This window comes from Berghia stephanieae, chromosome 1 (genome assembly GCF_034508935.2).
Source record: "Berghia stephanieae isolate SIO BIC M18660-M18661 chromosome 1, UCSD_Bste_1.3, whole genome shotgun sequence".
NCBI classification, from domain to species: Eukaryota; Metazoa; Mollusca; class Gastropoda; order Nudibranchia; family Aeolidiidae; genus Berghia; species Berghia stephanieae.
This window is the reverse complement of record NC_088360.1, coordinates 73,066,711-73,082,044: the sequence shown is the minus strand read 5'-3', so window position 1 is coordinate 73,082,044 and position 15,334 is coordinate 73,066,711. Positions and strand designations below refer to the sequence as shown.

Genomic DNA, 15,334 nt, shown 5'->3' with positions numbered 1-15,334 from the left:
TGTATGTATGTATGTATGTATGTATGTATGTATGTATGTATGTATGTATGTATGTATGTATGTATGTATGTATGTATTTATGTATTTATTATGCGCGTGCGCGCGCGTGTGTGTGTGTGTTTGTGGATGAGTGGGTGTGATAGTATGTGAGCGTTGTGTGTTTTGTTTTTTGTTTGATTGTTATATGAAGTCTTGATTTCATTTTAAATGACTCGTTGTGGATGTCTCGTCGTTTGTACTGATAGTCCTATTGTTTTGTTTTAAATTTTGGAAACAAGCCTAACTTTATGATTTTTTTGCTTATGTGAGAAACAAAATATGCGTGTAAGACAATAGACAATTCCAGATTTGATGCAGCAGTCATCTTTGACCTTTGTTTTTCTGTAGTTTCATTGCCGAGTAAAAATAAAGGGACAAAAATCGGACGTTAAGATTGTCATCAAGGTCTCAGTATGCAGTACTTAATACTGATATTGATTACCGCCCATCTAATTAACAACTACCGACTGACGGACATCTTCCTTTTGACCTACTTTCATACATTAATTGACATCCTCGTGAAAATGTCTAGCAGCTACGAACACGCTAATAAACGTCAAAGAACCGACGACGGGACCAGGGTATGTATAATTTGCATTATTTTGAGAAAATGGCATTATAGTTTGAAACAAATCAGTTTCTCATTTTGTTTTGTCTTAGCTATTTCGTATGAATGATAGGCTGTTCGAGCTGGCAGCCGGTTTTACACAAAGATCAATATGGCGACTCTTCCGTCAGCTTCTGCTAGCAAGAAGCCATTCCGATTCTTTGGCCTATATCATGAAGAAATAACTGTCAAACATACTCCTCAAAGTCACTCATAATATTTTAAGCTGCTTTTCGGGGAGACGGGCTTTTAATCCAAATAATATCAACCGTCAATGACAATGAATGCAGCATATAACACGTACGGACGTACGCAATCACAGGCTGTCACCTTCCCTACACCGGCACCGGTTCACGCTGCCTGCTCTGGCGCTGACCCCTATGATTAATTAATCCCACACCCACATGTCTGGGGGTAAGAAGAAAATCTTATTGACAGAAATGTCAGGGAACAACGAAGAGGGGCCCTAAAGTATTTCCATGCACCTTTTTATTACTTTTTTTTTTTTTTTTTTGGGTAGTGTGGTGAGTGTGGCGTCATTTGGCGCCACATTTCATGTAGAAATTTAGTTGGTAATTAATTAATACTATTAATAATAGTAGACACTGAGTTGAGAGATTGTGATAACTCCAGTCTGGTCGGCACTGATTAAGGAGTGAGGTCCCTGTCGCCACCTTGCTTTGTTTACACTTACACAGAGACCCTGGCCAGATAGTTTAAAATTTCGTTATCCCGTATTATCCCCACTCACATATTTGAAACGCCGCTCTTTTAAACAATTATCCGTATTCTAGAATATGGAATGTTTCCAAATGCACATAGTAATAAGGAAAGTTAATAAAATATCTATAAAAACATAAAATTAACCAACATTAAACCAGTTATTACTGCATATACACAATATGCGTCGTCTTCGAAGTGGGTGTCATGGCCGAATGGTTTAGGGAAGTTGTACCTGAATCGACGTTGCAGGTTCAAATCCTGGTTCCGCCACTTTTTTAAAAAATTTTATTTTTTTTACATTCGGTCTTCTTTTTACAGAATGGTGCAAGGGATAAATGTCCCATCCACCCACCTCTTTTTTTTTTAACTCTCTCTCTCTCTCTCTCTCTCTCTCTCTCTCTCTCTCTCTCTCTTTTTCTCTCTTAGTTTCTTTCTAGTTTCTAGCAAATTGTCATATTCGTCCCCACTCCGATCTCAAAAAGTGTCTAAAAATGATAAATAATTAACAAACAAATATTCAGAGAGCGACCAAATGGTCAGATAGAGGAGAAAAAAACAATCAATAATTTTTTAAAAATAAAAACAATTTTAAGAAATTCGTGCTCAGAAACGGAACAAAAGGGCAAACAAAAAGGAGAAAATGATAGACTCGCGCAAAAAAAAAAAAAAAAAAAAGGTGGGGGGAGGATGGATGGGACATTTATCCCTTGCAACGTTTTGTAAAAAGAAGACGGAATGTTTAAAAAAAAAAAAAGTGGCGGAACCAGGATTCGAACCCATAACATCGATTCTGGTAAAACTTCCAGGGCAGACGACTAAACCATTCGGCCATGACACCTACTTTGAAGTCGACGCATATTGTGTTGTAGGAACAACTGATTTAATGTTGGTTAATTTTATCTTTTTATAGATATTTTATTAACTTTCCTTATTTCTATGTGCATTCGGAAACATTCCATATTCTGAAATGTGGATGATTGTTTAAAAGAGCAGAGTTTCAAATATGTGTCTGGGGATAACGAAATTTCATTATCCCCAGACAGGTGTTGAGGGAACCATGCTGGAGTGTATGCGTTTTTTAAAAATAAGATAAAATATGAAACCAAATGGATTAACAATTTCCCAATTAGGTGAGTGAAGTATATAAGCATACTTCAGTAAAAGTAACTTTTAAAAAATTTATTGTTTACAATAAGGATGGCGAGGATCGATTCAAACCACCTCCATCTCCATGCGTTCATGTTAGAAGTTTAAGTGAGCATGCATTGGAAAGAGACCTGGTGGAAGCAGTATCACATTTTGGTCCAGTGAGGTATGACTTACTTTTTAAGTGGTTTTAATCTATTTTGAATCATTTATATATCTTAAGTATAAGGGGGAAAATATCTCTTTATTTTGAATGTCTTCTGGTCGTAGAGAGAGAATATATCGCAATAAGCAAGGGTGATCAACTTAGGAGACAATCGATCAGACATTTAAAATTTCCTTTTAAAAAAATTTTTATTTTAGCTCTGTTGGATAGAGTATGTTTTGTACTTTCTTTAAGATTCACCAGTCAAATTTATAAATTGCATTCATTTTATATTCTGAGATGATGGGTATAATGATAAAATTAAAAGTGGGATTCAGAGGCAAGACCTGTTCATGTGAATCTATTACGGAAATTTCTCATTTCTTGCTTTTAACTGTAACTTTTGATTTTAATTTCCATTATTCAGAGATGTAATGATTTGGCCACGAAAACGGCAAGCTCTTGTTGAGTTTGAGGTATGTATTTAAATCTCTTACAATTTTCAATTTTCTTTCAAACTTATTTGACTTGTCTTTAGTTAAGATTTAATTTATATGAAGAATTTGAGACTTCATTGAGAATAACAATTTTGACTTAACATTTATGAGAAAATTACAAAACCCCATCTGATATAAGCTCAAACGCGAAAAATGACCATCATGGCTCTTGTGTCATATTTTGATACATGTTCTCGATTGCAAGAAATCAGCTAAGACAGACAAGCACCAAATATCAAAAGTTACGCAAGACCGGTTGTGGTCTTGGATTAGTTGATGGTTGACATGCAGGGGATGGGTCGGCTTGTAGATTATTTTTGTCTCTCCTCTGCAGCTGTAGCATGGTAATAGCCTAACACAACTGATTTTATAAGTTAGAGGTTCGTCTCTCTCTCTCTCTCTCTCTCTCTCTCTCTCTCTCTCTCTCTCTCTCTCTCTCTCTCTCTCTCTCTCTCTCTCTCTCTCTCTCTCTCTCTCTCTCTCTCTCATATATATATGAGCCAAGGTCAAAAGGTGCCAATTTTTATTCTCAAAATAAAAGTGACATAATAGTCCATTCATGTTTCTATATGTGTAGCAAAAACCCTGTACTTCATGAATCAAAGGCCCTTTAGATAACTTTTAAGGTCTAACGCAGCATAATATCGCCAACAATACCTATAGGTTGCTCGTGTCACCTGTGACCGGTGACACCAAAATGAGACAAAAAACGCAATAACCAAATGATTTTTCTTGAGTATCAAACTTTATTTAGTAAGTTATAGACAAAATGACACAATCAACAACAATCATAGTACAATAATATTACCAACTATTGGAGAAAATGTTGCTATTTGGTGTCATCGGTCACAAGCAACATAGAATGCAAATATATTATTTCATAAAAATGTTTGTACATTAACAACAACAGCAATATTGCATATGCTTATTACCAGCAATGTTCAGAAACTTTTGGAATAAAATGTTGGGAAATAATGTGACCAAAGCATATCGTATTAAGCGACATTGTGTCACTTGTGACATTAGACCGATGACACCATTACTTATGTTGTACTCAGACGTCTTTCACAACATCTCCATGAAAACAATCTATGGGAAAAATTTCAGTCAGCTTATCGTTCTTACCACAGCACAGAAACTGCTCTGTGCTGTGTTGCGAGTGATTTGCTTGATGTTTTAGATAAAGGTTCTGTTTCTCTTCTGACATTGTTAGACCTTTCGGTGGCGTTTGATACTATTGATCACGGTATTCTCATTAAACGACTTAATATAACCTTTGGCTTGTCTGGGACTGTCTTGCAGTGGTTTGAATCTTATTTAGATGGCAGAAAGCAACAGGTTATGATTTTAGATAAACTTTCTCGTCAACATACATTGTCTTTTGGTGTTCCTCAAGGCTCTGTTTTGGGTCCAATTCTTTTTGTTTTGTATACTTCTCCATTATCTAATGTCATCACTGGTCATGGGCTGCGCTATCATCTCTATGCAGATGATACGCAACTTTATGCTACTGATAAAACTAAAAATCTCGAAAATATTGTGAAACGTGTGGAAGAATGTGTGACGGATGTGAAAGAGTGGATGGATGCAAACAAGTTGAAAATGAATGAGTCAAAAACAGAAGTGATGATTGTGGGAAATAGAGGGCAGTTGAAGGTGAATGATGGTCTTGAGGTGTTGATTGGGGGTGAAAAGATCAAAGTTTCAAAGACTGTGAAAAATTTGGGTGTCTATTTTGATTCAGAAATGAAAATGTCAGCTCACATTTCTGCTCTCTGTAAATCTTTATACTTTCAATTGAAGAAAATCAGTTCGATCCGTCAGTATATTGCAATTGGAACATGTAAAACATTGGTTGTTTCCCTCATTTTTTCGAAACTAGACTATTGTAACTCGCTGCTTGTCAACTTGCCTCAGGCTTCTATTAAACAATTGCAACTACTGCAAAACAGTGCAGCAAGATTAGTTTTTGGCAAAAAAAAATTTGATCATGCAACCCCTTTGTTGGCCTCTCTCCACTGGTTGCCCATTGAAAAGCGCACATATTACAAAGCAGCGTGTCTTGTTTATAAGTGTTTGGCTGGTATAGCACCGGCATATCTCACAGATCACGTGGTCATGTGTAAATTTGAAAATTACACTTTAAGATCATGTAATGACCAAACGAAAATTTCGGAAAAAAGATCAAGAACAAAATTTGGTGATAGATCGTTTGCTTGTTTCGGCCCCAAGATTTGGAATGAACTACCACGTGGTCTGAGGGAGTGCAAGTCTTTACCTACTTTTAAAAAGAATCTCAAGACACATTTTTACTGTATTTGTTTTTCTTGACTCTATATGAATCCTTGATTTGGCTATGAATTGTTATTGTTGTTATTATTTTATTTTTTTTTTATTTTTTCACTTAAAATTGATATTTATATTGTAAAGTGCCCAGAGCTTGTGTTTTACACGAGAATGAGCGCTATATAAATGTGTATTATTATTATTATTATTATTATGTCACAAGCAATACCAAATTGCAATTTCGACAATATATCATTAATTTCAGTCAAACCAGTGTAATAACCACAGTTAAATATGGAATTTAATAATATTTCAGAAACCAAAGACTTCAAAAATAAAAATATACATGGAAATTAGAGCATCTGAATGTGACTTGTGACATAAGACCGGTGACACCATTACTTATGTCACAAGCAACACCAAATCACACTTTCGTCCATAATATATCATTATTTTCAGTCAAAAAAGCACAATAACCTACTCTAAACTGAAATTCAATAATATTTTAAGAAACTAAATACTTCTAAATTGGAAATATACTTAGAAATTAGTAATACCATTGTTGCTATTACTTTGGTCAAAATCGGCACTAGAACGCTATTTTGCCTCAATAAATCAAGAATATCAACTGAACACATGTAATATAGCCTGTTAAAATGTAATTCAATGACATTTCACGCTTTGAAGAACATGAAAACAGAAATACATTAGAAACTTCAAACTTAAGTGTCACCTGTGACATTTTAACCAATGACACCAATGGTCACAAAAAGTACCAGAAGTCACACAAACACTCGATAAATATCAGCCATGGTAATGAATTCATGTAACCATACCGTAACATCAGCCCTACTGCTCAAATCTGCTAGTTTGTTGTAATTAAGTGTGTTAATAGTAAAACAAATCAAATTTCTTGACAACCCTTCTATTTATCTGGATTCGTCAAAAGCTTGAGTTTTGTCTTTTTCTTGATTGATACAACCCCGAAACATAAAAAAATTAGAATTACAAGGAAATAATTAATTGTGTCAAAATCACAGTCTTATGTGAGATGTCATAATATCATATTTGTAAATAGAATAACAGCTGAAAACATAATTTTTTGGTGGCACTTTGTAATATCAAATATAAAGTGTTGCTTGTGACAATGTAAAATAGCGATGACACCAAAGTTCAACTTACCTTTTCTCCCTGGAGCCACTCTGGAAAGGCAAAGGAAAGTGCTGCACTTCAAAGACTGGTAAGAAGGGTGGATCAAAATTGCGAATCGCCATTTAACGAAACAACCTTCCACGTGTTCACGCATGTCGTGTTACTTGTGACAAATGACACCAAAACCAATAAACCTCAATATCAGTAAAACGGTATACATTTACTCCAAGATTTGAGTTCAGATAGTAAATCTATGCTTTTTTCTCATAATAAAACATTTTATAAACATTAAACATGAGCTTTAAAGTTTCGTGTTGAGTCTTAGTATTGTGCTGTGTTTGATGACACCAAAGATCACAAGCAACACCAACTTTTTAAGAACTCTATATGAAACTTATTCAGATATGTAATATACTGCAATTGCGTTTAAAAGTAAATTTTGACTTTATACTATCAGACAAATTTCAATCACGTGAGCTAAAACATCACATTTAATTTCTACATGATTTCTAAAAAGGTGATGCATTGACCTCGTTTTAAGCACATGCCAAACAGCATTCAAATTTCACTTTCAAGTTGTTTATTTCATATTCTGTTGAACAGAGTATGTTGAGCTATCTCATTTTATCTCTTCTTCATATTATCAATTGATTACAATCATTAACCCAATGAAAACAGCCCATAATTAAGTAAAAATCAAATTTTCTTAACACTGGTATCAGGCGGGCACCTTTTGACCTTGGCTCATATATATCTTAATTCCTTGGGTGGTGGCTCAAATTCTTGCAAGCCAAAATTGACATCTCTGCTCTCGTTTTAATCATCATCTGATGCATGAATTTTTTATGCTTGTTTTTGCTTCTTTTTTTTCAGGACATCAAGGGCGCTAAAAGTTGTGTTGAATATTGTCAGGTAATGGAACCGAAGATTTTCATTTCTTTATTCTAAATACTGCACAAAAAAAAGTCTGTGTTTAGGGTTAATGAATTAGTGGCATTGGCAAATTTAAGTCAATGAACTGTCGAGATGTGTGTTGTTCCTAATAGTGGGTAGAATTGGTATGCTATTTTTCATTATTTTCTAAGTAAGCAAACTCCACATGACAAAAAAATTTTAATATCTTTTATTCTTTAATTATGAAGTTTGCAGTTGCACAAAAGAAAAAAAGACCCAACTCAAGTGGTGTTAAATTTGAAATTTTACTTTTTATTGACAGCTAAATTAAATCCTCTTGCTACAATGAACAAAACATTCCAAAAAGATTATGATATAAAGCTGCTTGAAAGAAAACATTTGTAGTTGTATGCTGAAATTATTTGAAATATTCGTGGTTGCTTTTTGTCCAAGAATAATGTTAAAGTAAGATTATATCTTTTATTTTCTTTCACAGTCGGGTCATACAATTTTCTGTGCTGGTGCAGCGGCGTTCTTCAATTATTCCTTGAGTCAGAAGATCCAAAAACCTGGGTAGGTCATGCTTTTACATCCCATTATTTTAACTTTTGATAGGATGTCATTGATTTGATAGACATTAATCTTGATTTGGACTTGCTCCATTGTCATCCTTTTTTTTTAATACTTGTATTACGGCTGCATTAGAAAATCATCTGAAGTCTTAGTATGGGATTAAATTCCAAAATGATGGAAATTCACCTATGTAATAAAGACATTCATCGGCCTTTTTTTGTTTATTTTTTTTTTTTTCCATTTCAGGGAAGGAGAAGATTCTAAACCTGCCAACCACATTTTGCTGTTCACAATTCTCAACCCTCAATACCCTATCACTGTGGTATGTACTAGTCTTAATAGCTATCACAATTGAATACAAGCCTACTTTTTTCTTTTTTTTCTTTCAACAATAAATTAAAACATATGTTGCTGTAATTTATTGATGAAAATAATATTTGAATTATGAATTTTAATATGTTTCTGACCCACAAGCGAGGCTAGATAATGGAATAATGGCAAATGTTATGCATTTATGGTTTTAAGACATCTTAATAGAATGTTTTCAATATAGAGTGTCATGAATTTGTAATTTCTATTATTTTGCAGGAAGTGATGCACACAATCTGTAGTCCCTATGGCCAGGTTCAGAGGATTGTGATTTTTAAAAAGAATGGTTGTCAAGCTATGGTTGAGTATCCTTTGAATGATAGAAAGATTAAAGTACAGCAGAACATGACCATAGCGGCACCCGCTACAGCGGAACCATCGCTGCAACGGGACCTTACACAAACCCCGCTTTTTTTTACTATATAAATTCAATTACCTGTGCTTGGGTTTAGCGGGTCAAGGAAAGGCCCGAACTTGCTTACAGCGGGAAAAATTGAGCGAGGTGTGCACGCCGCGACTCAGCGAGTGACGTAGACTGGGCTCTCTCCCGTCACCGAAGACTAACACACACGCCTCCGTCTGCCATTTCGCTTGTGTCTTCACACACTCCTCTCGTGTCTACCCGCACTTCTTTTGCCGCTCGCTATATTTCTTTATATGCGTTGATTGGTCAGTCTTGCGATGATTAATTAAGTTGGTCAACCTGATATAAAAGAGATGCGTTGCACAAGATGACGCCATGTGTAAAGCCCTTGGCCAATTAGAGAGAAGAGGCTTGTGCACACGCTGTGGTGTGTACATTTTAATCCAGATTAGCCCTACTATTACTATTATGCCATTCCTCATTCATTGCAATTGTTGCTGCTCAAGCATACACATCACTCGCACTCGTTCGTATCGTAGTCCTTCCTGCCTAAATTCCCCCCCCCCTTCCCAAAAAAAAATAAAAACCACACACAAACCCCCCCCCCCCCCCCCCCCCCCCCCAAAAAAAAAAAACACTGAACCAAAGATAGTCCATTCCAAGGCTCATGGGTCACGTTAGTTTTATTGACATTCAAGGGAGGTAATCATGTTTATTTTTGGGACATTTTCCCCTGCTTTCCTATAGCGGGAACTTGGCTACAGCGGGATTTTTGTGCTGGGACCAAAAGTCCCGCTATAGGCATGCTCTACTGTAGTTGAAATTGAATTGTGTAATTAAAAGGACACAGTTAATGTTCACAATTTCTTTTAAATTTGCAATGTGGTTTCCCTTTATCTTTGTTGTTTTTAGTTAGAATGAACTGTTTCCTCTAATAGAGCAGTCAGAATATCGCGACTCACGCCTCAGTTAATATATTTTCACATTTCTGTTACTTGTCTTTGGATGAAAATGGTAAGATCTGGTGTTTAGTCAAAGTAAGACAGAATTTCACCTGTTTTTTTAAACTCAGCATTGCTGTTTCCTTTTTTCTGATTGGCAAGTGGTTTGCTGAACTACATCCCATGCACACAAAAACAAGGCAGATTCCTGGGTCTCCTTAACTCGACGAGCAGAAGAAAAGAGAAGTCAAAAAATTAAAATTGTTTATTATCATAGATCATGTTTATCAGTCAAATTAACTACAAATTATTGCATTTGTTCGTTTTAGTTGAAGTGCACTGCTGTTTATTTCTTCATAAAATCGGATCACTTAGTTATATTGCTGGAACCTAGCAATTGACTGACAACAGCAGCTGCATACTGTAAAATTGGCTACCTGGACGGGGATTCCCCTTTTTGAGGGTTAAGACGCAAAGTATTGCATTTTCGTGATGTAATATAACACCATATCTAGATGACCACTTACATTACAATAATGTTAACTTATGGAACAGACAGTACTACTTTCACTTGTTATGTTGGTTCTTTTTTCGTTTTATTGTGATTATTCTGATAGGTTTTATAAGCAATTTAAAATCCCTACTATTTTTAAATATTTTTTTTTGTTGTGCGGACAATAAAAAATTCAAATCTTTCAAATCAGACGTTGGATTCCGAAACTAATTAATGCTTTGTCCAGTCTTAATATTATTACACAAAGTAAAACATTCATTTTCTGATTCAACACGTTTTAACTACGTTTTTAATGGTCATAAATGTAATAGGCTGCACATAAGGTATGTTCTCTTGATTTGTATTTTGTATTGTATTTAAAAGATATGGAGATAAGTGGATTAAACAATTTAACACACTCCTTAGGGGTATAATAGGGTCGGGAAGGGGGGGGGGGGGGGGTATTTGACCTTTTGCGTTTTGAGCTTGAATTTGTTAGAGTGTCTGCACATTGTCATTAGTTCTGATATCTTTTGTTTAAGGTGCTATTGTTTCTGTTGTTGTGTGATAATATTTCAAGTTTCTCTGTCAGGCATAAATTGCAATTTCTAGCACAGCATCTGTAGGGGCTGCTTTGCCTGACGACCTCCCAGGTTATTGTTGGTGTTTTATTAGTGTTTATTTGCCTTTATTTATTAAATTTTTGGAGTGTTTCTTTACCCATTTTAAAGGTCTGTTACGAAATGCCAGTATTCTCGGAAAAATTATAATGAAAGGGTTCCTTGACTGGTTGAAGATTTGATTCTGTTGATGCTGCTAAGAGAGCAAAGAGTGCATTGAATGGAGCTGACATTTATTCTGGCTGTTGCACACTGAAAATTGAATATGCAAAGGTAAATGAAGCATTTTATTGCTGACATTGAAGTGATATATTTTGCATTCACTGGTCATTTGAATGATGTATTGTTACATGCTGGGTGGGGATCCTGACCTCCCATAGTGGGCAGGGAGGTACATACTGTGTCTTCTATACCCTTATATCTGTTTTCCAACATGCTTTCGGTCTTTGTCTTGGAATGAGATTACTTGGTTTTGTCCTGGCACTGGCCGGAGTCCTAGCTGGGAGGGAAACAGTCAAATGCATAGTTATTGTTTTGGGAGATGATATTTTTTTCCTTGTAAATCATCTCTCTGTTATGTATTATTATTTTTATTTTGAATGTATAATGTAAGCATTTGAGTGTGTTCCTCTTTGTTGGGATTTGTGCTTGTGTCTGGATGAGACTTGTAGGTGATTTCAAACTAAGTACATTGGTGTATGCTCTTGGAATCTACATCTGATCCCTATTTGTTCTCAGTTCCCCTTTGTCTTACTCTTTCTTGGGTGCTTTAATTGTAATTCTATAACTTTTTACTATCTCATTTTCTTCCTTTTTACTGGCGCTGATATAACCTAAATGTGTTGCAAACGCCGTAAAACCCTTAAAAACAAAAACAAACTATTGTTACATGATGACTACCTATTTGTATTCAATTATCTGTATCTTTATAAAACATTGTTCTTAGTTGTCTATGAGAATATCTTGTCGTGCGTCAAATATGCTTATTAAAAAGACCATTGTAAAATTTGATCAACATATTCATCTTCTGAGACATCGTTCATGGTATGTGAGGTGATTAGCATTTTTAAAATAATTTCAGTCAAAATTCTTTACTTGGTTACTGTTGGTTTTGGCTGTGAATTCAAGGAAATAGTGATTGTTGTTAAGAATTCAGCGAATAAGTAGTCCTTCAGAGCTTTAAGGTCCATGGTGCCCGAGGTTATCATGGGGAAGAGATAACGGCAATTGCTTGCTGCCCTTTGGATAGGACGCTTTTCTATCGCAAAGTATATTTAGCTACCCCATCACCACTGGGTGGATAGGGGGTTGACTTCACCCGAGATTGATCTCTGTTCTTTACATGTTAAGCGATTGCTCTTCCGAGCTCTGAGTATGCCCATTTAGAAAAAAATAATGAATAAAAGAAATTTGGATGGAAAATGGTGATTGTTCAATTTTACATAAATTTTTCTTATACCGTAGCAGTCTCTCCTTCCTTTAAAGATAATATTGATGCCAATGATCTGGATTATCACCATTGAAATAAGGTTGGTTACATTTGCATGAAAAACCCCTGTGTAGAAGGGCACATCTAATTGAGGAAATCAGAACACCTCTTTGTGTTCCATTTCTCTCCTTATTATTTCAAAGTAAGGAACACTTTTTTTTCTGCCTGGAAGTGTTTTCTGTATCCTTGCTATACTTTAGTTCAGAATATGGAAACTAGCCTCATTCTTTTGATATGAAATTATCTCTAAGATCAAACTTGTTTTTGTTTTCCAGCCCACAAGACTCAATGTCAAAATAAATGATGGAGAAAACTGGGACTACACAGTGGGTAAGTACCGTTTTGTTAAAAATGAAATAAGCAAAAATATAAGCGCTTTATTGTAATAGATTATATTTATATAATATTTAATGCTTAATGATTACAAAATCAGTGGTGCATGTGTCCCATACAAATAGTGGGTGAGGTCCTATGACCTGCCATGATGGGCAGGAAGATTACTCGCTGTGTCTTCTATCCCCTTATATCTGTCTTCCTCTTCCAGTTTGCTTTCTAGGTTGGTTTTGGAATGAGATTAAATAGTTCTTTCCTGGTCATAGTCCCTGGCTTGGGGGTAAAGAGTCAAATGTATAGATGATGATTTTTTCCTTGAACCAGTCCCCCTTTTCTTACTTTTTCTCACATGCTTTTGATCATAAATCTAGAATTTTTAACCATCCTGTTTTTCTTCCCTTTTACTGACGCTGATATGACCTAAATAGTCACATGCATAATTAAGCTGGGTGGGGTTCCTACCTTCCATAGCGGGCAGGGAGGTACTTGCTGTGTCTTCTATCCCCTCTTATCTGTTTTCCAATTGCTTTCTGTCTTTGTCTTGGAGTGAGATTGCTTGGTTTTGTCCTGACCTTGGTTGGAGTCCTTGGCTGAGAGGGAAACAGTTGAATGTATAGTTATTGTTTTGGGAGATGATATTTTTTTCCTTGTAAATCATCCTCTTATGTACTGTTACTCTTTTCATTTTTAACATATAATTTGTAATCATTTGAGTGTGTTCCTCTTAGTGGGGATTTTGTGCTTGTGTCTGGATGAGACTTTTAGGTGATCTCAAACTTAAGTACTTTGGTAGTGTGCTCTTGGAATGTACATCTGTTTCCTATTTGAACCATTTCCCCTTTGTCTTGCCTTTTCTTGGGTGCTTTAATTGTAATTCTAGAACTTATTACTATCCTGTTTTCTTCCTTTTTCCTGGCTCTGATTAGACCTTATGTGTTGCGAGCGCCATAAAACCCATAAAATCATAATCATACATAATTTAGAATGTTTAGATTCTTTATATTGATGAAATAATGATAAAATGAAGCCTGTTACACTAAGGATTTCATGCTCTACTGAGGAAAACTTTGAAATAATTGCTTATTGCTATTTTGAGTATTGTTTTAAAATCATTACGTCTTTGGAATAAACATATCAACAACACATGAAACTGTACAAACTGAAGAAGGCATACACTTAATAACAGGACAAATGGCAATTATGCCAACACAAACTGCTCACGCTTCCAAGACTCTCTTAAATGACTCCCATAATTCATTTAACATCTGAATGACACACTCAAGTACATAAAGGCTTTTAACGCTTTATTATAATTCTCCTGGGCATTTTCTTCATGTTACAAGCTCAACTCCACCTTATGAAGATTGTCGAATATTTCAAGCAAAATTATGCCAACATCATTGATGTATACACAAAATTCACGAGCAGTTACTTGTTTTTATCACAAGCCTAACACCATGCAATGCAGATTGATATAATTCAAGCACGAAACAATTGATCAACAAACTACAGAGATTTGCAATAGAAAAAAAAAAGATAAATTTTCTTATTGAACTTTTGCGACCACGTTACCAAGCCCGACACAAAATGCTGAATCACCACTACCGGTCCATACATTGCAATTGACAGATTACCTGAAATACATGAACACTGTATCCGCCATTTAGGACACAGGCATTTATCTTGAATCTGTACCAACCAACATCCTCCACAAGGCAAAGATACAACAGGTGCATTCATCCTCACCATATCGCACAGGCAAAACATCACACTGAAAACACGACATGCAAATGAGCTGTACACGCTGACATGTCTTTTGTCCATGTCCCACAGAGCAAGAAGCCAGCATGTCTGCTTGCAAGGGGGGATAGAGCTGATTTCAGAGCTGCTGATTTTCCCTACTCAACTAATGTTTTCTTTTAAATCATGGTGATATGGTAATGTTTTTTTGTAGGGGGTGTTGGTATGCAATACCAATCAAATTGTTTATCATAAATTTTTAATTTGTGATTGTCATCAGTTTATTTTTTTTAAAAATGACAATGCTGATGTTATTTCAGCAACATTGTAAAATAATGAAAATTTGGCTGACTGGATGGATTGTTGAGAAAAAATAATCTCTTTTTTTTCTTTTCTTTTTTTATCACATTATAACAGTTTTTGTTTTTCATTTAATGTGATGGCAGTTGCTTTCTGTTTTTGTTTTTAAAAATACTATTCAGGAGATACAGAACTATTTATAGGAGAGATATATATATATATATTACAACATTGTTTTTGTAATTAGAGACTTCAAAAATAGTTTTTTTATTTTTATTAATTATTTGTGTATATGTTAGTTTCTTCAATAGTGGATGTTTTTCAGTCTTGTTTGGGCTGTCCCATTAATAATTTCATACCTCAACCGTGTTTTTCCATTGAAAAGGTTTTGGTTTGTTTTTTTTTGGTTTGTTTTGAAGGGACTATTTGGCCATTTTAAAACATGGATTTTTTTTTGTTTTGTTTTTTTTCTCAGGGGAAAAGGTTCCGGGGCATGGTCAGCCACTGTTACAAGAACCTCGATTTGGCTCTGGGCCATCTCCTTACAGTATGTGCTGTCTTTTTTTTTTTTTTTTTTTCTTAAAGTTGATTTTCATTTTCTACTGGGAAGGGAAGGAACCCCT

The 15,334-nt window shown here is 35.2% G+C and overlaps 1 protein-coding gene across 8 annotated transcripts in view; it reads left to right on the top strand.

The window, feature by feature from the left end:
- The first annotated feature begins 458 nt into the window (after nucleotides 1–458).
- The window catches only part of LOC144956382 (heterogeneous nuclear ribonucleoprotein L-like), a 40,713-nt gene continuing 25,837 nt past the window's right edge, over nucleotides 459–15,334 (top strand). For 4 of the 8 annotated variants that reach the window (XM_078886891.1, XM_078886897.1, XM_078886886.1 and 1 more), the window contains exons 1-10: nucleotides 474–620; nucleotides 2,566–2,681; nucleotides 3,088–3,136; nucleotides 7,469–7,507; nucleotides 7,986–8,062; nucleotides 8,309–8,384; nucleotides 8,651–8,736; nucleotides 11,026–11,122; nucleotides 12,614–12,668; nucleotides 15,187–15,258. In XM_078886891.1, coding sequence (XP_078743017.1) covers nucleotides 564–620; nucleotides 2,566–2,681; nucleotides 3,088–3,136; nucleotides 7,469–7,507; nucleotides 7,986–8,062; nucleotides 8,309–8,384; nucleotides 8,651–8,736; nucleotides 11,026–11,122; nucleotides 12,614–12,668; nucleotides 15,187–15,258 — 724 coding nt within the window. In that variant the 5' untranslated portion in view covers nucleotides 474–563. Of the gene's footprint in view, nucleotides 621–2,565; nucleotides 2,682–3,087; nucleotides 3,137–7,468; nucleotides 7,508–7,985; nucleotides 8,063–8,308; nucleotides 8,385–8,650; nucleotides 8,737–11,025; nucleotides 11,123–12,613; nucleotides 12,669–15,186; nucleotides 15,259–15,334 lie in introns of all 8 variants that reach the window. The other 4 variants (XM_078886921.1, XM_078886915.1, XM_078886907.1 and 1 more) reach the window with 2 other exon arrangements.